Source organism: Rana temporaria, chromosome 6, assembly GCF_905171775.1.
Source record: "Rana temporaria chromosome 6, aRanTem1.1, whole genome shotgun sequence".
Lineage (NCBI taxonomy): Eukaryota > Metazoa > Chordata > Amphibia > Anura > Ranidae > Rana > Rana temporaria.
The window spans coordinates 78,379,289-78,404,274 of NC_053494.1; the positions used below are offsets into that span (position 1 = coordinate 78,379,289).

General features: G+C 44.8%; 1 protein-coding gene across 9 annotated transcripts in view; it reads left to right on the top strand.

Moving 5' to 3' along the window:
- CLEC16A (C-type lectin domain containing 16A) overlaps positions 1–24,591 on the top strand; it is a 1,403,906-nt gene extending 1,379,315 nt beyond the window's left edge. For 8 of the 9 annotated variants that reach the window (XM_040358533.1, XM_040358538.1, XM_040358535.1 and 5 more), the window contains one exon: positions 23,028–24,591. In XM_040358533.1, coding sequence (XP_040214467.1) covers positions 23,028–23,407 — 380 coding nt within the window. In that variant the 3' untranslated portion in view covers positions 23,408–24,591. The remainder of the gene's footprint in view (positions 1–23,027) is intronic. The other variant, XM_040358543.1, reaches the window with a different exon arrangement.
- Positions 24,592–24,986: the final 395 nt, after the last annotated feature.

The window sequence follows — 24,986 nt, forward strand, 5'->3', positions numbered from 1 at the left end:
CTTCTGCTGGACCAGCCTGTCCAACTCACCCATTGCTCCTGGGGCCGCTCTCCCAGAAATTGCATCCATAACTCCTATTGTTCACTGGCATGCTGCTCTGGGGTTGGAAAGCACTTGTCCAGTTGCATACCAGCAACCTGGAGGGCTCTAATGTGTGTCTTTCCCGAATCTGCTGCCTGACCTTCAGGTATTCATCAGCAGACACAGACCTGGTGTATGCTGAAAGGACAATCTGCAGCAGCCCCGGGAACTCTGATGCCAAATCCATATCTCTGCTGGGGTGACTGAAGTCTGCTATCCCGATCTTGGAACCAGGTGGAGGTTTGGATGTCTTCACAGCCAGGAAGCATGATATCACTGCTGCCAACCAGCACTATCCATTTAACCCACCCAGTCACCAGACAACAACAGTCAGGAATAGCCTTTTATTTGAGATCTCACACAAATATATACACAAGGATGACAATACAAACTGTAACCAGAAACCTAATTAACATGAGCTAATTATCATTAGATCATCCTTTAGACAGCCTAGGTGACTCAGAGGCATGACCTTTCAGTTCCTAGCCTTGCTGTCTCCTAGCTCCCTAAATACAATATACATTATCATAAATCAACACAGAACTCCTTCACACGATAGCAGAGTTAATTAAAACAAACAATGGGTGAAAGACTTAGAGCCCACACTAGCCTTATTTACAATAAACACATTATAGCAGACAACAGACAGACAGGTGTCTGGAGTTGATGGCATCAGCATCTTCTATGAGCCCCAACATTATGAAGCCATCACTATAATATGGCATATACAGGGTTCCCAGAGTCTGTGTGTTTTGGGGAGACATGGACTTGAATCCAAAGTAACATTACTTCAAGATCTATAGGCATACACCTCGCAAAGAGTATTGTTCCCTTAAAATCCAGGGCCCATAATCAGAAGGCTAGAGGCTAGCATTGAGTCCTCTCCAAAAGCCTCTGTCCCGGCTAGGTCTGTCACAGTAGGTATTGATGTTATAGGTGAAGTTAGGAATATTAGGACATCGTCTCCAAACATGCATAGTTTATGATAACCACCTAAATCTAGTGCTCTTAAATCTGGATTGGAGCTAATGAGTTGGGCAAGGGGTTCAATTGCTAAAGCAAAGAGGAGAGGGGAAAGGGGACAGCCTTGTCTAGTACTCCTTTCAATGTTAAAATGGTCAGATTTAAATCCCGAGTAGGTAATATATGCCTTAGGATGCTGATACAGAGTAGTGATCCATCTCAGGAAATTAGGACCGAACCCCCATCTACTAAGGATAGAGTGTTAGTAAGGCCATGACAATGAATCAAAAGCCTTTCGTATGTCTAAACATGTTGGAATTTGGTGAGTACGAGCTACATGAGCCAAGAGTGTAGCTCGGCATATGTTGTCACCAGCTTGTCATAAAGGAATAAATCCAGTTTGGTCTTTATGTATTAGAGAACCTATAATTTGGTTAAGTCTGGAAGCGAGAACTTTGGCTAATATCTGGGGGCCAGATTCACAGTGGAGATACAACGGCGTATCTTCTGATACGCCGTCGTATCTCTGTTTCTATCTATGGGACTGATTCATAGAATCAGTTACGCATAGATAGACATAAGATCCAACCGGTGTAATATTTTTACACTGTCGGATCTTAAGATGCAATACCGCGGCCGCCGCTGGGGGAGTTTGCGTCGTAAACCAGCGTCAGGTATGCAAATTAGGAGTTGCGGTGATTCCCGACGTTTTTTCGCGTTCGCTACGTCGCCGCTAGTCTAGTTTCCCGTCGCAAAGTTAGTCGTTTTTTTTGGTGCCTTAACTTTACACAGCAATTCTATTGCTGTATAAAGTATGGCCGTCGTTCCCGCGTCGAAATTTAAAAAATAACGTCGTTTGCGTAAGCCGTCCAGGAATACGGAATTACGATACGCGCGTCGCCGTTCGAAAAAATGACGTCACGTCGCGCAATGCACGGCGGGAGTTCGGAAACGGAGCATGCGCGGTAGGTCCGGAGGCCGCCGGCGTAGGTTTTCATCGCAAGTGCTTGGTGAATCAGGCACTTGCGATGAAAAATTGCGGCGGTGTAACGTATCTACGATACGTTACGCCGCCGCTGCCCTACGTGAATCTGGCCCTTGATGTCTACATTGAGGATTGATATTGGTCTAGAATTAGGTTTAGGGATCTATGTAAATAGAGGCAATGAGTGATCCTTTTCAGAAATAGAGTCAAATACTTCAATCATGAGAGGAGATAGTAGGGGCATGAAACGTCTATAGTAAGTGGCTGAGAGGCCATTGATACCTGGTCTTTAAACGTAGCTTGATCGATTATATAGCGGCTTGCATTTATTTATGTCTATTTCAGTGACAGGATTTTCTAGAGTTTCCTGCTCTGATGGGGAGAGTGAAGGAAGATGAATTGTGGATAAAAGTGTAGTCAGATGAGATTGATCGAATGTTTTAGTATAGTTCAGAATTTTTTTATGGAATACATTAAGAATTAATGGATTACTAGTATTGGCATCTTTAGTTATTTTTAAGTGAATAGGTTTTGGTGTAATGGTCATTTGACCAATTGGTCATTCTCAATGCCAAGGCCAAGGAGGTGTCAGGTTTCTTAGCTTTCATATAGAAAGTATGTTTAGATCTACAAAGTGTTTTTTCATCTTATTCTGATAGGAATATGTCAAGTTCCAATCGAGTTTTGTCATAAATAAGTTTATTCGATGCTGAAGGTGTAGTCTCAAATGTTTTGGAAGCTTTGTGTATGTGTTGTTGTTTTTTTGCGATGATGAGATGCTTGACTAATACAAACCCCTCTAATATAGGGTTTGAGCTCTTCCCACCGAGTTATGGGGTATGTACCAGTAGCATTGTTGTTGATAAGATAGTCCTTTATGGCTTTCTTTAACTCCAATTGATATGAATAATTTGCTAGCAAGCCATCATTGATGTACCAAGTTCGGTGATTAAGCTTTGGGACCAAGGAAGAAAGGGTTGTTACTACCACATTATGATCTGATCAAGTGCATGGAATAATTTGTGAGCCTAGAATGAGAGCCGAGGTACTAACAGGAACAAAAAGATGACCTATGCTGAAAAATAGTGTGAGGATAAGAATAATGAGTGTATTTTCGTTTTGCAGCGTTATGTTCTCGCCAAGTATCAAGAAGAACATACTGGTTTATAAGCTTCTGGTAAGAATTTTTAGGTGCAGTAAGTGAGGTTGGGGATTTGTTAAGGAATGGGTATAATACTTGGTTTGAGTCACCACCAATTACGAGAGTACCTATTTTATGTATTTTGATAACTGAAAAAAATGGCAAAGAAAAGATACAGAATTTTTGTTAAAGGCATAATAAGAGACAATTGTAATCTGACTATCAATTAATAATCCAGTTCGGATCACGTATCTAACTTCAGGGTCTTTGAGTTCTGTTTTTGGGGTAAACAGCGTTGAGCGGTGGAATGCAATTAGTACTCCCCTCTTTTTAGTATTAGTCGAGGCTGTGTAAACTTGGGGATATTTGCGGTTAAAATATTTTGGTGCAGATTGTCGGGTGTGTATCTTGTAGGCAAACTCCATGTTTTGGAGTTTGCCTACAAATTTGGAAAATAATTTAAATACTTTAGTGCGTTTCTGGGGAGAGTTGAGACCTTCTACGTTAAGCATCAATATATTCAGGGAAGACATATTATTATTAAGTGAAACCTAGTAGGAGGAAATTAGGTTTAAGGTCAGTTTTTTCCTTCCTGAAGGGGAGGAGTTGAAAGATAATTCAATTCTGTAAAATTAAAATATGCTAGAGAGTACAATTAGGATCGAACAACACTATTATAGCAATATTATTATAGGTGTTTGAAAGAAGTTACCTATAAAGGTAAATGATAAATATAAAATTAAAATAAAAAAGTGCTCCTATTTGGAGCAGGTATCCAATGATAAACATCCTTTCTATATGAGGGTGTGGGGAGAAAGGGACAATGATACACATATTTTGGGGCTGCCCATTAATAAGACAATTCTGGCAAACAGTTCAGAGAATTACCCGAATATTTACAGAATATGAAATCCCAGATGACCCGGCTTTCTGTCTGCTACATCATACACAAATTCCACCAAAAAGATATATGAAGTCAGTAATATGTCATTTGATGAATGCAGCCAAAAGCTGTATTGCAATAAATTGGAAAGATCCTAAAGTACCTTCAATCTCAATGTGGCTGAAAAAAGTAAGGAAAATAGGAATAATGGAGAAACTTTTGCCAATGACAATAGAAAAGAAAGAACGAATAAAAGGGATATGGGCACCATGGGAGTGATTTATACAATCTGAGGAAAGTAAAAACCTATTAGGGGAGCAGGAATAAGAACACTGGCCCGGATTCAGAGAGCAATTGCGCCTGCGTAACCATAGTTACGCAGCGCAATTGCTTACTTGCCCGGGCGTAACGAGTGTTCTGTATTCAGAAAGCTCGTTACGCCGACTGCAGGGGGGCGTTCCCGTAGTGGTCAGCGTATAGTATGCAAATTGCATACTAACGCCGATTCATAACGTTACGCTAGCCCTGCGTACGCAGTTTACGTCGTTTGCGTATTGTTTTTCTTTGCGTAAGGCTGCCCCTTCTATCGCAGGGGCAGCCAATGCTAAAGTATACCCGTCGTTCCCGCGTCGCGAAATTTGAAATTTACGTTGTTTGCGTAAGTGAATCGTGAATGGCGCTGGACGCCATTCACGTTCACTTTGAAGCAAATGATGTCCTTGCGACGTCATTTACCGCAATGTACGTCTGGAAAGTTTCCCGACGGAGGATGCGCACTATGCTCGGCGCGGGAACGCGCCTAATTTAAATGATTCCCGCCCCCTACGGGATCATTTAAATTGTGCGCGCTTACGCCAGGCATTTTGCCGGAGCGCCCTCGCAATTTACGGAGCTACTGCTCCGTGAATCGAGGGTAGCGCAGAAAATTTGCGGGGGCACAGGGCAAAAACAGTGCCCTGCGCCTACGTAAAAAATGCGCATATGTTACTGAATCTACCCCAAGGAAGATAAGGGGATAGAGAGAAAAAAAAAAGAGAGAAAAAAGGAAGTTTGAATGAAAATCATAAAGAGGAGGAGAAGGCAATGGGGGGGCAGAGGGAGAGGGGTGTTTTTTTTATTTCCTCTCTCTCTCTGCACCATTGGTGCACACGGCGCGGAGAGGGGAAGATAGGGGTCTTGAGGAGGGGAAGGGGTGAGGGAAATAGGGGAAAGAAATGGGGAAGGAGGAATTGAGATGGAGAGGGAATAAGCGTAAGAAAGAGAAAAGGGGGGCGTGGCCAAGACCGGCATGTGAGAAGACGTGTGTCTCACAGCTCCTCCGCAGCACCCGGTATTGATCCTCTCCCAGCAGCGATCCGACGGTTCTGAACGGCTGTTCAGCTGGCTACTCACCCGGTCACCCTCCCGGTCCACCCGCCAGCTCTCTGCACCCACGGAATGGCTAAAAAAAAGGAAGATTGGCCGGCGCTCGAGATCCAAGATGGCGCCGCCGCGGCCCAGGCTCTCAGCACTCCACGAGGCGCTGACAGGTCCAAGGGGGAGACCAGCAAAAAAGCAGCAAAGACGCAGAGTAAGGATTACCTGAGAGACATGACCTTCTACACACAAAAGCTTGGGGTCCCCCGGAGCAGGAAGGAAGGGGGGGAGCTGATCAGGCCCTGGATTCAGGGCAGGCCTTGCAGGGACAGGCAGATGGAGGGGCCTGGAGATGTGTAGAGCAAGTGGATACTGTGGAACAGCCACCCTCCAGATGCGGATACCGAGGCTGGGGGATACAGAGCAACCGACCCTGGCTGAGATATTGAGAGCGGTTCATGTATGTACCGCTTCTGTAAATACACTTAAGGAACAGTTTGGGGGTCTCAGAGAGGATGTGTCCCTGCTGCGGCAGGACATGCAAAAGATACGGGAGCGCACAACGGCTGTGGAAAGCAGGGTGAGTGAAATGGAAGATAGGCTGCCCCCAGTTGCCCGCGAGGCCCATGCAGCCATTCAGCTGGCCAGGGACACTAACAACAGGGCTGACGACATCGAAAATCGTTTACGCCGCAACAATGTGCGCATAATGGGGCTGCCGGAGAAGACGGAGGGCCGGGACCCCACCACCTTTATCGAGGGCTGGCTGATGGAAGTATTCGGAAAAGAGGCCTTCTCCCCGTTCTTTACAGTTGAAAGAGCGCACCGCACACCGGGCCGCCCACCACAGCCTGGTGCCCCCCCTAGGCCTATTCTGGCCAGATTGCTGCACTATAGGGACAGGGAGGCGGTGCTGAGACATGCCAGAGAGAAGCCAACGTCCAGGTTAATGGGGTCCGGGTGTCTATCTACCCGGACTTTTCTGCTGAGGTGCAACGTCGCCGGGCCAAATTTTCGGATGTGAAAAGGCGTCTTCGCGCACTACAACTACCGTATGCTATGCTCTACCCTGCCAAGCTGAGAGTTACTGCCAACCGACAGGCCCAATTTTTTGAATCAGCCCAAGATGCTGCACTGTGGCTTGATCGTAACGAACAGGCCCTACGTCACCGCGAGAGAGAGGAGGAAGGAGACTGACCTTACAGAAGCAGGTTGTGATGCAATTGCCTATATATGCTCCAGTTTAATTCTCCCTGCTAATTTAATGCTGTGGGTTAGAGGTAACAGGTGTTTTCATGTGTGACTCATCTCTCTGTGAACACTGTTCATATGTTAAATAAGGCTAGCTTTCGAAAGGCCTTTAATTGTGTGATAACACTGTCTAAAAACCTATTGATGCTCAGAGGTGTTAAGAGGTGTCAAGCTGTATGCAGACGAAACGTCTACCTAGGAAACTCAAGGGTGTGAAGGTGGTTTGTTGTTATGTTGTTTAAGGAATGTGCAGTGATTAGACATGATAATTATCGGTCGGTGCCGACCTGTCTAGAATGTTTTAGTAATTGGCCTTAGTGTGTGATTAGGGGGGGTGGAGATCTCATTGTTGCTTCAATGTCTTGGACTGTATAAAAAGCTGAGAAGAAAACCATTAAAGTGTGTTGTTCCAGCAGTAAGCTTGTCTCATGTGTGGCTTTCTGGGCGACTCCAGGAATATTCCTCCTCGTGGAATATTGGGGTGATTTTCGTTATGGGAAGAAGGGAACGTTGATGGAGATATCATTGTAATACCGTCACAACTGGTTGGCAGCAGCGGGATTTTCCCTTCTATTCCCCTTTACACCCGGATTCCAAGCAGACACTGGAAGAACTACTGGAAGTTCGTGGAAGGATTGCTAGCAACAAAACCAAGTGGGTCATCATAGCAGAATTAATGGAGCTAGACCAGGAGGACAGGATTGCAGCAACGCCAGCAGTACAAGAGATGGAGACACCAGTGATTCAGGAGGAGGAATCGCCAGCCAACAAAGTAATGAGAGAGAAGCTAGCATGGTTCGGTCCGAACCCAACGGCGGATGTGGTGCTGAGAGTGATGGACCTGTTAGCGAAGGAGGCTAAACAAATAAGAGACAAAAAAATAAGAGACGCAGAGCTACAGGAGGCTAAAGAAATAAGAGACGCAGAACTACAGTTAAAGTTAAAACTGGCAGCAGTCCAACAAGCAGCCGCACATTCTCCGAACAGTGAGTACAGCACAGCAGACACAAGGAAGATTCCGTTTAGCGCTTTTAAAGCTTTTGATGAAAAGGACTGTGAGATTGATAACTACCTGGCAGATGTTGAGCGACAATGTAACCTGCACCGAATAGCTAGAAGAGAGTGGGTTGCAATATTGTCAGGCAAACTGTCAGGCAAAGCTTCTGATGCTTTCCGGACCGTGCCAGATCAGGATATCCATAGCTACGCCCGGGTTAAAGAAGTGCTCCTGGCTCGTTATGCAGTTACCCCAGAGTCCCACCGACAGAAGTTCAGGGACTCACGCAAAACCACGAAAGACTCTTACGCGGAATGGGCATGCCAGTTATCCCTGTCTGCCTCTAACTGGGTTAACAGCAGCCAGGCCACCACCGCAGAGGACATTTTGCAACTAATGCTCCTGGAGCAATTTTACAATCACATCCAGACAAATGTCAAAGACTGGGTGAGAGATCGCAGGCCCATGACTCTACCAGAGGCCGCTAAGTTGGCGGATGAATATGCGGAAACTCGCAAGACGAACCAGGTCACACCACAGGTACAACCTCCACGACCAACGGTGCCCTCACACCCACCAGCCGCTAGATACCAACCTCCTAACAGACCGGTGACATCTAGCCCTCGCTATCCACGCCAGGAGGACAACGAACAATGCTGCTTCCGGTGCAAACAGCTGGGTCACTTCAAGCAGAATTGCCCCATGAATGACAACACCAGGTCAAATTGGTCTCAACCTGGGTACCGCCCACCAGCAGCAGCTCATTGTGTAGACTCGGCTTGGGATCTCCAGGAGCTGGGTCCGGAAGAACCATTGGACACCCTTTACGAAGTCCTCATGGTACAATCTGTTATTATGGACAACAGGGAACACCATTGTCAGCTGGTCATGGGTGACAGCCATGAGCCGGAGGGGCCTTGGAGGGAACTGGGCAGAAAGAGGCACCGCCGGCTACCCCCCAAGAAGAAGAGGTCCTGAAAGCCGTATAACAAGCTGACCTGGGAGGAGAAGAAGCGACTGGAGGAGAGGAAGTCGCAGCGGACGTCCCAGATGCGGGCCGAGATGTTCGCCAAGGGCCCACCGGTGGCCCCTTACACCACCACCCAGTTCCTGATGATGAAGGACCACGTGGAGAGCCTGCAGGACATGAGCAAGCAGGATCTGATCCGTGAGTACATAGAGCTGGAGGAGTGCATAAGCCGCATGGAGGAGGAGAACAACCACCTGAGGTCACAGTGGGCTGACCCCCCCAGGCTCCATGAACTGGAGATGGAGCTGGAGAAGCTCAGAGGAGAACCGGCGGCTGCGGAGGGAGCAGAGGGTGGCTGACCCTATGGGGCACTGATCCCCCCCCGGACTCTGAGCACCAGTGCTACAGCATTTCAACAAATATAACTTTTTCTTTTTATGAATCTCCTGTGATTGTCACTTCAGAGCCATAACCTGCCCCTCCCATAGCGGGACACCTAGACGGCGGCGCACAGACCCATTCGCTGTCTTCACACTGAGTTCTGGTGACTCTGCAGATCGCACAAAGACTTGGGGACTGACCAGCGTGTGATCTGACGACCCGCTGGCATACCGGAGTCGGGAGCAGTTGCCAAGGGAGGTCAGTTACGCAAAACGGAGTTAACCTCGGACTAAAAGCTCTGAACCCGTCAACCCTACTGGACCAGGAAAGGTCCAACCGAGTTGCCGGAGCAGGGAGAAAAAGGGGGGCGATTGTGAAGGACTTTTTGCCTATATGCTTCAGTCTAATTCTCTCCCTGTTAATTAAATGCTGTGTGTTAGAGGTAACAGGTGTTTTCATGTGTGATTCATCTCTCTCTGTAAAGACTGTTCATATGTTAAATAAGGCTAGCTTTTGAAAGGCCTTTAATTGTGTAATAACGCTGTCTACAGCCTAGTGATTCTCAGAGGTGTTAATAGGTGTCAAACTGGATGCAGACGAAACGTCTGCCTAGGAAACTCAGTGTGTGAAGGTGGTTTATTGTTATGCTGTTTAAGGAATGTGCAGTGATTAGACATGATAATTGTCGGTCGGTGCCGACCTGTCTAGAATGTTTTAGTAATTAGCCTTAGTGTTTGATTAGGGGGGGTGGAGATTTCATTGTTGCTTGAATGTCTTGGACTGTATAAAAAGCTGAGAAGAAAACCATTAAAAGGTGTTGTTCCAGCAGTAAGCTTGGCATGTGTGGCTTATTGGGGCGACTCCAGGAATATTCCCCCTTGTGGAATATTGGGTGATTATCTTTATGGGAAGAAGGGAAGACTTTGACAGGGATATCATTCTAATACCGTCACAGTCCTTTCATCCTGCGTTTTTATAATATAAATCTGGTCACTTACTATTTTACAATCCGTCGCCGATCCGCATAGATATTCAAAAAAGATAGTTTATAAAACTATATCTACACCGTTGTCATTTAACTTGTGGGCATTGTGAAGCCTACAGGCACTTACTTTCTGGAAGTCTTGGATAGGGAGTGATAATTGGACAGCGCACTGCATCCGGGGAAATGATGACACACATTTCCCAGGAGCATTAGAGGGAGATGATGTCAGAATCCTAGGTGGTTTCAAAGGCAGATTTTGTGGGACCGCATAGCAACAGGCATTTCCAGATGAGTAAAAAAAATCTTATTTTTTTTATTTTTTAGTCGTAAGCTACAGTTTAAAGCAAAATTGTTTTTTTGATGGAACCTCCACTTTAAGGAATTTTAGAGTTTTGAGACACATGCGCCATTATATATTTTCTTGGTACAATGAAGTTTGATTTTTCCCTTGGATCATTTTTGAAATTAAGCGCCAGTCTCTTTCACACATTATGCACTTTATACCTTAGTCTGGCTAACTGCCTGTCAGCGAAAACATCTCCCCTGGTATTGGAAACTCTTTCCTGTGACATCAGCTGGGATTGGGCCGCTCTGTCAAAGAGACTGATTGGCTGATTGGGGGTTGCCATGACGATATATATGTCCCCCGTACGGACATAATGCGTACGGGGGAGGAGCTACGTCTAACGTTACCTGTGGCCATCACTTGTGGGCAGTAACCATTGCACGTTTTGCTGGCACACGCAGAGAGTGCTTTTCAATGTGAGTAGTTTTTCTGTTAATTATTCAAATAAACTGTTGTACAGAGAGCATTAGATCTTATCTTTCGCATTCTATTCATGGTGGAGCACATCAAGAGGTACAAGATCTCGATTGCTACCGGGATTGTTTAAAACAAAACTCCCCTTGTGGTGGACTTTTAAGGCACAGATTTCTTGAAACATATATAGAGTACTAAATTGTTTATTATTGAATATTTTCTTATAACAATAGATATGTATAAAACACATGTATATGTACATACATAGCATGTTCAAACATATTTACAGTATTGTCAACACCGTCATATTGATTGAGTATTAATTTAAATAAATTCTTGCACCCGACGTGTTTCAGAATGTATCTGTATCTCCTTCTTCAGGGGTATAATTGAGCAAGAATATTGTGTATTCTAAAAGTAAAAATATTAAAGAAAATACATAGAGTAGAGTAAAGTATAACATTCCAATACCATTCATAGATATACATCAGGTTTCCTTCACTTACGATGTAGCGCTCTTAAATAAAAACATGTAGAGGCAAGATATGCTCTGTTCTCCACCAGGGGTTCGTGAGGCGGTTTGCCCTCATGAGGGTGTTGGTATAGGACCCAAATGCCCAAAAAGGGAAGTAAAATAACAAACCACCAACCACAAAAATCCCGCAGGGGCTACCCAGATTGTGGGTGTACTGCCTTGTGACCTATTGCAGGTCGAGTGGAGGAGGTGAGAGGCTTATTTATCTGAGGTGGAGGGATCACTGTCACCAGTCAAGCCGCTCTGCTCTTCACTGTATTTTGCACTACGACCATTTGTGCTCCTTTCACATTCACTTATGGACCTGATCTTATTTTAGTTTATTTTCGGGTGTTTGGACTTTTATTATTGCACTGCACTGCTTTTTGCTATATGTTCATCTGAGGTGTTTTTTTTTTAAATTAACCTTTAGTGCTAGCTGGCAATATATGTTATTTAGGTGTTTTATTGGTCAGCGCTGAATACTCTCTTTTTATAGTTGTGGGTGCTGACAGGCGGAGTTCTCTAATGATGACAAGAAATTTGCAGTTTATAGTAAGTTCCCTTATAAGCGAAGCGCAGGGAGAAGGGTAACCCCCATCTATATGATATACAATGTATTTGAGAACTTGCAAGTGCGGTTTCATCTCTTTGTGTTTAATTAGCATGAATTGAGATAAATCTTGAAAAATTTGATATTTGTGTCCTTGAAAAATCAGGGATTCTTTATTTCTTGCTGCTTCCATTAATTGTTCCTTTGGGGCTAAAATAGTGCATCTTCAGTATAATATCTCTAGGCGGGCCCTCTTCTTTATGTGAGGTTAGGGCCCTGTGGATTCTGTCCATTTCTAGACATTCAATTGGGATAGATGGAGCTAGTTCTTGGAAAAGTGTTGTTATGGTTGACTGTAAGTCTTCAATTTGTTCAAGAATACCACATATCCGTAAATTCGACCGTCTAGCCCTATTTTCAAAATCTAACAGCCGGTTCTGCAGAATAAAATAATGATCTTTAAGGGTGTCCAATTCTTCTGTATGTGTTGATGTAGTAATGTCAATTTCATCCAGACTCTGCTGCAAAATAGATGTGCGTCTGCCTACCTCACAAATCTCATGAGTACGTTTATCAGTAATGGCATCTCAGGTATTCTGCAGTGCCTTATGTAATAACCTTTTAAACTGGGTAAGCAAGTTGGGGCCAAGAATGTTGCAGGGCTATAGAGGTCATACCTGTATCTCTAACAGGTTCTCCGTTTTGTGCTGAGGAGGGAGACTTGTGCTGCTTCTGTGTGCCCAGCTGTAAGGTGAGGTGAGGCTGTGCTGCCACTATTTTAGATGCAGATTTTGTCAGTGGTACCTGTGGCTTTTCCTACTTTAAGTTTAGATTTTCGTGCGGTATACATGCCCTTAAAATATGCTCCTGTACTTCAGGGGTAATGTAGACGCTGTGTGGATGATTTTTACCCGGTATGGCTTGTTACATTTGGTTGTCGTGTTCCAGTCAGTGCGGAGCTCTACGTAAACATATCTTACCTAAACAGCTTCACGCATGCGTCATGAAATAATTTTTTCTAACAATCATTTTTCAATCATGTCTATTTTTGGTTATTGCCATTACTTTCCTCACACACTGTCACAGTAACCGGCAATTCTGACAGGGGACATGCACACAGATAATCAAGGCACTCATGATCAGTGCCCTGATTATAAGTGCTGCCTATCTGTGCCTCCTATTAATGCCTATCAGTACCACCTCATCAGTGCAGCCTATCAGTGCCCATTAGTGCAGCCCATCAGTGAAGCCTCATTAGCGCACATCAGTGAGGGAGAAAAACTACTTTTCTCTTATGTCCATGGACGGACAAAGCTTCCTTTATACTCTTGACTGTAGATTATGTTCCCTCTATTAGGAGTGGAATAGGCAGACATGTTAATGGTTAAAACATGTAAAACTTTAGCAAAGCTGAAACAGCCCCACCCAGGGGGCGGTCCCTCTGGTCATAACTATTGATGAGCCGAACACCCCCCTGTTCGGTTCGCATCAGAACTTGTGAACACACCAAATGTTTGTGTGAACTTTAGAACCCCATTAAAGTCTATGGGACTCGAACATTTGAAATCTAAAGTGTTAATTTTAAAGGCTAATATGCAAGTTATTGTCCTAAAAAGTGTTTGGGGACCTGGGTCCTGTCCCGGGAAACATGTATCAATGCGAAAAAAGTTTTAAAAATGGCCGTTTTTTCAGGAGCCGTGAATTTAATAATGCTAAAAGTGAAACAATAAAAGTGTAATATTACTTTAAATTTCATACCTAGGGGGGGGGGGTGTAAAGTCAGCATGTGAAAAAGCGCATGTTTCCCGTACATAGAACAGTCCCTGCACAAAGTGTCATTTCTGAAAGAAAAAAAGGCATTTAAAACCGGCTTTGCGGCTCTAATGAATTGTCGGCTCTGGCAATTACAGAGATGATTCATTCATAAAGAAAAAAATGTGTGGGTCCCCCAAATTAAATTACCAGGCCCTTCAGGTCTGGAATGGATATTAAGGGGAACCCCGCCGTAAAAAAAAAAAATTACGTAGGGTTCCCCGCAAATATCCATACCAGGCCCTTCAGGTCTGGTGTGGATTTTAAGGGGAACTCCACCCCAAATTTAAAAAAAATGGCGTGGAGTCCCCCTAAAAATCCACACCAGACCCTTATCCGAGCACGTTAACCTGGCCGGCCACAGAAAAGAGGGGGGGACAGAGTGTGGCCCCCCCTCTCCTGAACCGCACCAGGCCACATGCCCTCAACATGGGGAGGATGTCCCCATGTTGATGGGGACAAGGGCCTCATCCCCACAACCCTTGCCCAGTGGTTGTGGGGGTCTGCAGGCGGGGGGCTTATCAGAATCTGGAAGACCCCTTTAACAAAGGGGACCCCCAGATCCTGCCCCCCCTATGTGAATTGGTAATGGGGTACACTGTACCTCTACCATTTCACGAAGGAAGTGTAAATAGTTAAAAAAAAAAAAAACACAGACACCGTAGAAAAAAATCCTTTATTAATAATAAAAAAAAAATCCAGCGATGTGAATCCACTCTCAGCCCGGCCCCCCGCTCCAACGTTTTCTTCTATCCAGCGATGGATGATCAGCGGTCCGGTCCAGCGATGAGAAGATCCATCCGTCTAGAGCGTAGCAGGGGAGCTCCTCTCTCCGCTGGACACAGCTCAGCGGAATGACACGCTGGAGCTATGACATTTCTTATATAGGGGAAGCGGCCACCCGTCACGTGACCCTGCCCCCTCTGACGCACCCTCGTACGTCACTGGGAAAGACCCTGAAAGACCGGGCTTTCCCAGTGACGTACGAGGGTGCGTCAGAGGGGGTGGGGTCACGTGACGGGTGGCCGCTTCCCCTATATAAGAAATGTCACAGCTCCAGCGCGTCATTCCGCTGGGCTGTGTCCAGCAGGGAGAGGAGCTCCCCTGCTGCGCTCTGGACGGATAGATCTTCTCATCGCTGGACCTGACCGCTGATCATCCGTCGCTGGAGAGATCATCCATCGCTGGATAGAAGAAAACGTTGGAGTGGGGGGCCGGGCCGAGAGTGGATTCACATCACTGGATTTTTTTTTTTTTTTTTATTAATAAAGGGTTTTTTTCTACGGTGTCTGTGTGTTTTTTTTTTAACTATTTACACTTCCTTCGCGAAATGGTAGAGGTACAGTGTACCCCATTACCAATTCACATGGGGGGGGGCAGGATCTGGGGGTCCCCTTTGTTAAAGGGGTCTTCCAGATTCTGATAAGCCCCCGCCCGCAGACCCCCACAACCACCGGGCAAGGGTTGTGGGGATGAGGCCCTTGTCCCCATCAACATGGGGACATCCTCCCCATGTTGAGGGCATGTGGCCTGGTGCGGTTGAGGAGAGGGGGGGGCCACACTCTGTCCCCCCCTCTTTTCTGCGGCCGGCCAGGTTAACGTGCTCAGATAAGGGTCTGGTGTGGATTTTTAGGGGGACTCCACGCCATTTTTTTTTTAATTTGGGGTGGAGTTCCCCTTAAAATCCACACCAGACCTGAAGGGCCTGGTATGGATATTTGCGGGGAACCCTACGTCATTTTTTTTTTTTTTTTACGGCGGGGTTCCCCTTAATATCCATTCCAGACCTGAAGGGCCTGGTAATTTAATTTGGGGGACCCCCACACATTTTTTTTTTCTTTATGAATGAATCATCAGTAGCCCGGATTCAGTAAGATTTGCGCATAAATTCCGGAGGCACAGGGCAACGATTTTGCCCTGCGCCCCCGCAAATTTGCGGCGCTGCCTTCGATTCACAGAGCAGCAGCTCCGTAAATTGCGAGGGCGCACCGGCAAAATTGCCCGGCGTAAGCGCGCGCAATTTAAATGATCCCGCAGGGTACGGTAATCATTTAAATTAGGCGCGTTCCCGCGCCGATCGTAAAGCGCATGCGCGACGGCTTTCCCGACGTGCATTGCGGCAAATGACGTCGAAAGGACGTCATTTGCTTCAAAGTGAACGTGAATGGCGTCCAGCGCCATTCACGAATCACTTACGCAAACGACGTGAAATTCAAATTTCACAACGCGGGAACGGCGGGTATACTTTAGCATTGGCTGCCCCTACTATTAGAAGAGGCAGCCTTACGCTAAAGACGCTGTATGGAAACTCCGTAACTTGCGTACGCAGGGCTCGCGCAACATTGTGAATCGGTGTTAGTATGCAATTTGCATACTATACACTGAGCACAATGGGAGCGCCCCCTAGCGGTCATCGCAAGAATGCAGCCTAAAATCTGCGTGGCATAAGAGCCTTATGCCACGCAGATTTTAGGCTGCAGTCGGTGTTACCATGTTCCTGAATCAGGAGTATTCGTAACGCCGGAGCAAGTCAGCAATTGCGCTGCGTAACTATGGTTACGCAGGCACAATTGCTCTCTGAATCCGGGCCTCTGTAATTGCCAGAGCCGACAATTCATTAGAGCCGCAAAGCCGGTTTTAAATGCCTTTTTTTTCTTTCAGAAATTACACTTTGTGCAGGGACAGTTCTATGTACGGGAAACATGCGCTTTTTCACATGCTGACTTTACACCCCCCCTAGGTACGAAATTTAAAGTAATATTACACTTTTATTGTTTCACTTTTAGCATTATTAAATTCACTGCTCCTGAAAAAACGGCCGTTTTTAAAACTTTTTTTTGCATTGTTACATGTTTCCTGGGACAGGACCCAGGTCCCCAAACACTTTTTAGGACAATAAATTGCATATTAGCCTTTAAATTAACACTTTAGATTTCTCCCATAGACTTTAACAGGGTGTTCCGCGGCTTTTCGAATTTGCCGCAAACACCCCTAATTGTTCGTTGTTCGCCGAACAGGCAATATTCGAGTCGAACATGAGTTCGACTCGAACTCGAAGCTTATCCCTAGTCATATCCCCTCACACTGCACTGAGCAGCTCAGTTTTTTTCTGCCTAGTAGAGGAGAAGAACCTAGCTCCCCCTGGGCCCATGGTTCTGGAAGCACTTTTATTTTTAAAGATTTCATTTTATTTTATTTATTTTTTAATTTTTTTTTATCCTGAGATCTTCTATCAACTGCCGGCTGGGTGACAGGCTGGATAATATAGATTCTTGTAGTCCCCCCAGTCCAGCCATCGAGCGCGAGCAGGCCTTAGCTACGCGATGGGTCAGCCACGACATACCCCATTGCTCCAGGGGTGGCCGGTGAGCTTTTTGCTCTGGGGCTCACATATGACCAGGCTGCTAGCTGTCTGTGTCACAGTGGGACGTGGCTGGCAGCTACTCTGTACTGCTCGGAAGTGGGTCTCTCAGGAATGCGCCAGCAGTCCTCGCAGGGATGGATAAGTACTTTTCCTCCTGTCTTGGCAGGATGGAACAGCTGGGCTTTCTTAGAGGGTGTCGATTAGGGGGTCTCGTCCTCCCTTTCCTCTCCTCCCATCCGCTGCCTCCTCCACCATGTTGTGACTGACCTGTACCCAAGGGGTTGTTTTTCCTATCCTGGCTGGGGGCTGCGATGTGTTCTGTGCCCACTCTCTGTGTGGGTGGTCTGCCATGGGGGGTCCTCCACTCGGGGGCCACTATGTTTTTCCGGCCATCTCGTCCACCTCAGTGTCCTCCGCGCCATTTTTATTTAAATCGGTGCCATTTTCTTGTGGCGGCACTGCTGCTATTAAAATGCAGCTGGCAGACATTTTCTTGTAGCCGCGCTGTGATGCACGCAGTTAGAGTGGGCAGCCATTTTCTAGAAGCTTGCGCTCTTTTTCCTGAGGCGGCCATCTTGGTGTGGTTTTTAACAGGTTTTGGCCTGTAAGGCGTGAACAGCGCAGTTTTACCTCAGAGACACTCAGACACACACAGTTTAAAGGAGAGCAGACCGCAGCTCTGTGCAGCTTTCTTGTCAGGGTGGTGAGTCCCCTGGGATACCCCTTCTGGTCAGTACAGCAAGGAGGGTTGGTCTCTCTCTTTTTGTGCACTTGTACCTTGACTTTAGTCCCTGAGGGCTGTCAGGTGAGTGGGTCAGCATGGCGTCAGAAGCTGGCGCTTCTTCCCCAGACATTCCAGTGGTGACAACCGGTGCCCCTTTCGGACAGTGAGGAGCACTCCAGGTACGGGTCAGCGCAAGACAAGGCACTGGTTGGCGCTCTTATCACCGCAGTGTGGGACACTTTTAAGCTAGAGGATACTGCCGGGACATCTGCTGAGGGGTCGGTTCCTTTTGGGTCCCACAACAGGCCCGCACTGCTAAGGTGTTTCCTTATGTGACCTTTTTTGATAAGTTCATAGACAAGGAATGGGAACAACCACAGAGGACCTTTGCGGTCCCTAAGTGTTTGGCGGTCTGTTACCCCTTTGAGGAGAGCCTTTTAAAAAAGTGGGCATCTCCCCCAGTTGTGGACCTCCTGGTATACATGTTGAACAAGGCAACCACGATTCCGGTTGAGGGAACCCCTGCATTTAAGGACCCTGCTGACCGGAGGTCCGAAGTGGTTGGTCGGTCCATGTTCTCTATGCTGGGTTCAGCTTTGCGGCCTATTTTGGCTACACACTGGTGTCAGACACTCACTGAATGAGCAAGGCTATTGCACCAGGAGTTGGAAGAGCATCATGCTCCTCCAGGCTGCGTGGAACTGGCTGACCAGTTAGTGCATGGCCTCAAGTATGTCTGCAATGCAGCCCTGGATGCAGCTTCCTTGATCTTCAGAGCCTCAGTATCTGCAGTGATTTTGCGACGCCTGATTTGGCTTAAGGTCTGGTCTGCAGACCAGACTTCCAAGAAGGCTCTGGCAGATTTGCCTTTCCGGGGCGGGAGGCTAATTGGTGCCTTCCTGGACGACGACATAAAGGATGCCACAGGGAGTAAGAGTATGCTCCTCCCCCAGACCAGAAAAGGAAAAGAGCCACGCCACAGGCCTGGACCCTCTTTTTCCGCACAAAAGTGGTATTTTCGTCAGTCAGGTCCCACAGGTAAGCATCCTCAGACCGACAAAGAGCCTGCTGGGGGACAAAAACATCCCTGGATTCGCAAGCCAAACAAGCCTGTTTGGGTTTGCCCCAACTGATTCTCGGTGGGAGGACTTCTGCACGAGTTTGCGGCTCTGTGGACCTCCTTGATTTCCGACCAGTGGGTCTGGGAAGTGGTTTCATCAGGGTACAAGATAGTTTCTTTTTCACGTCCACCAAACAGATTGTATTCCTCAAACCTTCCTCTCCTTCCGGCTCGTCGGGACGTCCTGTTTGGGGCAGTGCAGGACTTGTTGAGCTGCGGGGTAATCATACCTGTGCCACTGCGTTGCAGTGTTTCTACTCGAGTCTGTGGTCCCGAAGAAGGATGGAGTCCGCCCAATCCTGGACCTCAAGGCTCTCAATGCCTTTGTAAGGGTTCGGAAGTTCAGGACATCAAGGACGCATACTTGCATGTCCCCATATATGTCGGGCATCAGAGGTTCCTGCGCTTTGCGGTCGGGGAAGACCACTATCAATTCGTGGCTCTTCCTTTTGGCCTGGCATCAGCTCCAAGGGTTTTTACCAAGGTACTTGCCCCGATTTTGGCCTTGCTGAGACAGCGAGGAATCGCTATCGTGGGCTACTTGGACGATCTGCTTCTGAGAGCTGCTTCAAGCTCAGAATTAGAGGAGGATGTGGCTATTGCCAGTCAGACCCTCCATGAGTTTGGCTGGGTGTTGAACTTCCAGAAGTCGGTGTTGGTACCGACTCAGCGCTTGGAGTATCTGGGTCTGATTTTAGACTCCCCTGAGGCAAGAGTTTTTCCCCTTTGGAAAAATTGCAGACTCTTCATCCGTCCCTGCGCGATGATCTGTAATATCCCTTGAAGAAGGATCACAGATACCGAAACGGCTGTCGGGTTGGACCATTTTTTGTCTTTTGTCTGTTCAATTGTTTTACCTAATAGGATCTGTACACCACCTGTATGTGGTTTTTATCCTTGTTAGGACACTGTTCGATGTCCTGATTTGTATTATTTAAATACATTTGTTACATATTTTTCTACAATTTATGTGTTTGTGTCACTTTTAAAGTCCCACCCTTGAGGCGGTTTTCTACGTTTTTTCTATAACTCTAGGGATGTGGTGACTTACAAACACTGACACTCTTAATGGTCCTCTTTTCCATGCAGTTTAAGGTTCCAACTCCTCCGTTGAGGAACTCTAGTGTGTTGGGGTGAAGTTTGGTTTTTAATTGCTGTTCCCACCCCTCAATTCTGACACTGCTTGGGGACTGTAGTCAAGAGTATAAGGAAGCTGTGTCCGTCCATGGACATAAGAGAAAATAGGATTTTTGTACTCACCGTAAAATCCTTTTCTCTGAAGTCCATGGACGGACACAGCACCCACCCCTCCTTTTTTTTGTACTGCTTTTTGACGAACTGAGCTGCTCAGTGCAGTGTGAGGGGTTATGACCAGGGGTTTTAACCATTAACATGTCTGCCTAGTCCTCTCCTAATAGACGGAACATAATCTACAGTCAAGAGTATAAGGAAGCTGTGTCCGTCCATGGACTTCAGAGAAAAGGATTTTACGGTGAGTACAAAAATCCTATTATTTGCTGAAATTTATAACAGAACTTAGAAAAAAGGTGTTTTTTTTTCAAAATTCTTCGGCTTTTTTCATTTGTTTAACAAAAAAATAAAATAAAACAGTGGTGATTAAATACCACCAAAAGAAAGCTTTTTTTGTGTGTGAAAAAAATAAAAAAAAATTCATATTCGTACAGTGTTGCATGACTGCGCAATTGTCATTCAAAGTGCAACAGCGCTGAAAGCTAAAAATTGGCCTGGTCAGAAAGAGTAAAAGTGCCTAGTAATGAAGTGGTTGAAGTTTTAAATAAAATATGGAGATATCACCCTTGTGCAATATATTTATAAATTATATATTTATATATTAATAGAATATTTATTTCTCTACACCCACTGTGTACCGATGTACATTATGTCTTCTACACTGCAGAGACAGGTAACATATTTCTTTCTTGATTCAGAATTCAGCTTTCCATGTCACCATTTAATGTGCAGCTTGGTTATCGGAGAATGATTTATCATTCTCCCCTATATTCAAATAACAGAAATGTTAGCCAGCAAGCAGCAACGATGAGTCAGGAAGTGGTGTGAATGAACCTGGAAGCAATGGAGCATTCTGTGACAGAGGTATGCAGACTAAAAGACTAAGGCAGGCCATAGATCAGGGATATGCAATTATGGGACCTCCAGCTGTTGCAAAACTACAAGTCCCATCATGCCTCTGCCTCTGGGTATCATGCTTGTGGCTGTCAGAGTCTTGCTATGCCTCATGGGACTTATAGTTCTTCAACAGCTGGAGGTCCGCTAATTGCATATCCCTGCCATAGATGATGCAATTTCCTTTCCTGTAACCACATGGTGTTTCCAAAATAACGCAGATCACTTTTTAAATTCAGCTCACACACTGTTTTTTTATCTGTGCTATTAACCACTTTACCACCGGGCTAATTTTGGCACTTCTCTCCTTCATGTAAAAATCTAATTTTTTTTGCTAGAAAATTAATCAGAACCCCCAAACATTATATATTTTTTTTAGCAGACACCCTAGGGAATAAAATGGCGGTTATTGCAACTTTTTTTCTCGCGCGGTATTTGCGCAATAATTTTTCAAACGCCTTTTTTGGGGAAAAAAACGGTTTCATGAATTTAAAAATAACAAAACAGTAAAGTTAGCCCAATTGTTTTGTATAATGTGAAAGATGATGTTACGCCGAGAAAATAGATACCTAACATGTCGCACTTTAAAATTGCGCACATTCATGGAATGGCGCCAAATTTCGGTACTTAAAAATCTCCATAGGTGACTCTTTAACATTTTTTCAGGTTACTATTTTCGAGTTTCAGAGGTTTAGTGCTAGAATTGTTGCACACCCTCTAACGCACGCAACAATACCTCACATGTGGGGTTTGAACGGCGTTTACATATGTGGGCTGGACCTGCATGCGTGTTCGCTTCTGTGTGCGAGATAACGGGGACAGGGGCGTTTTGAATTTTTTTTATTTTTATTTTTTTATTTTACTTAATTTTTAAACATTTTTTTACATTTTTTGTATCACTTTTATTCCTATTACAAGGAATGTAAACATCCCTTGTAATATGAATCAGTGTGACAGGTCCTCTTTATGGAGAGATGTGGGGTCAATAAGACCCCACATCTCTCCTCCAGGCTTACAAGCATGAAATCGGTGAAAAGAAAATCACCGGTAACATGCCGACAGCCACAATTGTGGCTTCGTTTACTTCCGGGTACCGGGCATGATGTCATAACGTCGTGCTCGGTCCTCCGACGGTCATAGAGATGACTGTGACCATCTGGTCACCAGTCATCTCTATGGTTCTGCAGCGAGCGCTGGCTGATTCGCTCTCCAGGCCCCCGATGGCACGGGAGAGCCCGGAGAAGCACCGGATGGCGGCGGGAGGGGGGGACGTCCCCTCCCGCTGTCTATAAGAACGATCAAGCGGTGGAACCGCCGATTTGATTGTTCTTATGGTGCAGAGAATCGGCGGCTGAAGAGAAGGATATCTGAATGATGCCTGTAGCTGCAGGCATCATTCAGATATCAAGGAAACGAGGGCGCTGAGGTTCCTATGAGGAACCAATAGTGATCACAAAGTGATAAATACTTGTGGATGCGATTCACCTGGAGAGGTGACTCCAATACCAAAATTGGGTGAAATTATAATCAGCAATTCAGATATCAAGTGTGAAATAAAGTGAAAGTCCCAATAATAAAGGAAGTAAAAAGTCCAGCAATCAAAACTTGATAAAAAACACATATTTAAAATTCTTCTGGAGCGTGTCATGCAATCATTCAGATATCACCGCACAAAGCCGAGGACATCCCAGGGACGTCCTCGGTGGTCAAGAGGTTAACAATTTTAGTGTATTTTATTTACTGTTAAACTATATCTTCAATAAACCCTGTGCAAAATCAAGAACACTTACATACTTTGGGTTAGTTAGTTTTTATGATTGTAAGGGTTGGTCTTTAATGAACTTTGAAGACTCCAATATGTATTTAATGTCACATCTTAGTTGCCAAATATGGTCCTGTTTAAAGTAGGGAAAGGGTTCTCTTAACTCCTCAGTACAAAACTCCTCAATAAATTTAGTACATGTGTTCACTAGTGAACTCTCTTTTACAAATAAATAGAGTTGTTGAATTTTCCCTAATTAGTTTTTCATTTCCTTTTACAGATGATTTTTCCCTTCTTGATCAACCTCCAGTGACAGTTCACAGTCAAATGGAGACCACCAAAGGGAGTCCACCATCTTCCACCCGTATTAGGAAGAGTTCCTTTCGAAAGCCAGACAGTGAGATCACCAACTTGGCTCCTAGCCTGACTCCAGCACTGCAGCCAACAATTTCATTAATATCTGATGATAACACCGATGCTCTCAGCGTTGAATCTCTTACTTTGGTCCCTCCTGTTGATCCATACAATATTCACACCTTCAGTTGTATTTTGGAATCTTCACTGGAATCTGTCAATGACCTACATAAAGATGAAAATGCTAAATTTAACATCACAGAAAATGCTGATGGCAACACACTAGAAGAAGTTTATAGACTATAACAGCATAATCATTTTTTATTTGTTTATGTAATTTGAAAATTCATATTGTAAGCATCATTGAGACTTGCAAGTAAACAGAACTTATACATAGGATGTTTCCTTGGGCTGGGGAATACAGGTAGATATTGCCTGGATTCCTTCCATTACTGTCACATAAAAGCCATTTCTAGATATTAATGCACAGCTTCTGGCCTGTTAGTGCAAATACTACATTCAGTCTTGCTATTTAAATAGTGTTCATACTACTGTGTCAATGGCAAATATTTCTAGCAGTTTGATATTCTTATCAACTGTAAAAAAAATATTTTATTTATCACTTTTTAAAGCCAACATTTTGATAGCATTTTTCCCCCCATAGCTTAAACACCTAATGCGCGCAGCTAAAATTAGCTATTTTTAAGGAGTATTCCAAGGTTACAATATTGGGCATATTCAGTAAAGAACTTAGAGAAAAAGGAAAATAGTAATCCATAACCAATTAATGATAATCTTCTAATTTATGTGACTGTACTGACTGCATTTGGCTAATGAACTTTGCACATTTTCATTGTGTATTGCTGGCATTCCGCCAGTGCAGTAATCTGGTGCTCAGAATGTCCAGAGAGCACTTTTCCTTCAAGTTGTCTATGTTGTATGTCAGACATAGTTTTCAATAGTTGTCCATAGAGTATTTTCTGATTAATGGGCCAGATCATGGTTATCAAGCATATTGAGTATAGAAAACCTTGAAAGAGAAATAACTTGAAACCTTTCCATTGTCACAGCATATTGGAGATGGGGGAAATAAATACCCTGACCACACAGACACACGAATGTCTTAAAGTTAAATCTTTCAAATTTTGTCTGTGTGTGGCAATATATTTTACATTTTATATGATTTCTTTTAAATATTTGCCACTTAAATTATTTATCAGTCATATATGTTGATGGTAATTTATGTTTTCATAGAAATCATACAAGTTGAGAAAGTTTTTGATTACCGATTGAACTTCCAATTCATGAGCCATAAGACAAGAGGAATACGTTTTTGAGAAAACAATGGGAATTAGGATTTGTGTTTTTTCTTTTTTTGTGGGGTTGATTGCATGTTGCAGAGCTAATAAAGTTGACTTACTTCTTCTGACAAATCATTTTTTGTGTAATAAAATATGCTGTATATTTTGTAATAAATGGCTAAATCAGGCTGTATTTTATTAATTCAAAAACCTTTTTCTAAATGGTTATTAAAGTCTAACTCTGCATGTCCTATTTAGACTGACCCAGACTTGCTCTAAAGGATGCCTTACTAACTCAATTAAGGTCGGTACCAGGGAGGGTGAGGCAGGTGAGGCAGAGCTGTTTAATTTTATACTGTCCAAACAGTGTATGAAAAGTATGATACTATTGGCCCGAGGCAAAATCGGGGTGGTCTAATATAGGGAGGGGAGGGGGCAATCTTGTATTTGGTATAGATTGTCTTACAATATTTCCAAGTAGGGGAACCACAGGAGTCCTGGGAGTTGAGTTCTGGATAGGGAGCTCTCCATTTAAAATGATAAAAATTCCCACTCTGTGCTTAATGGTAAAAAAACAACAGCAG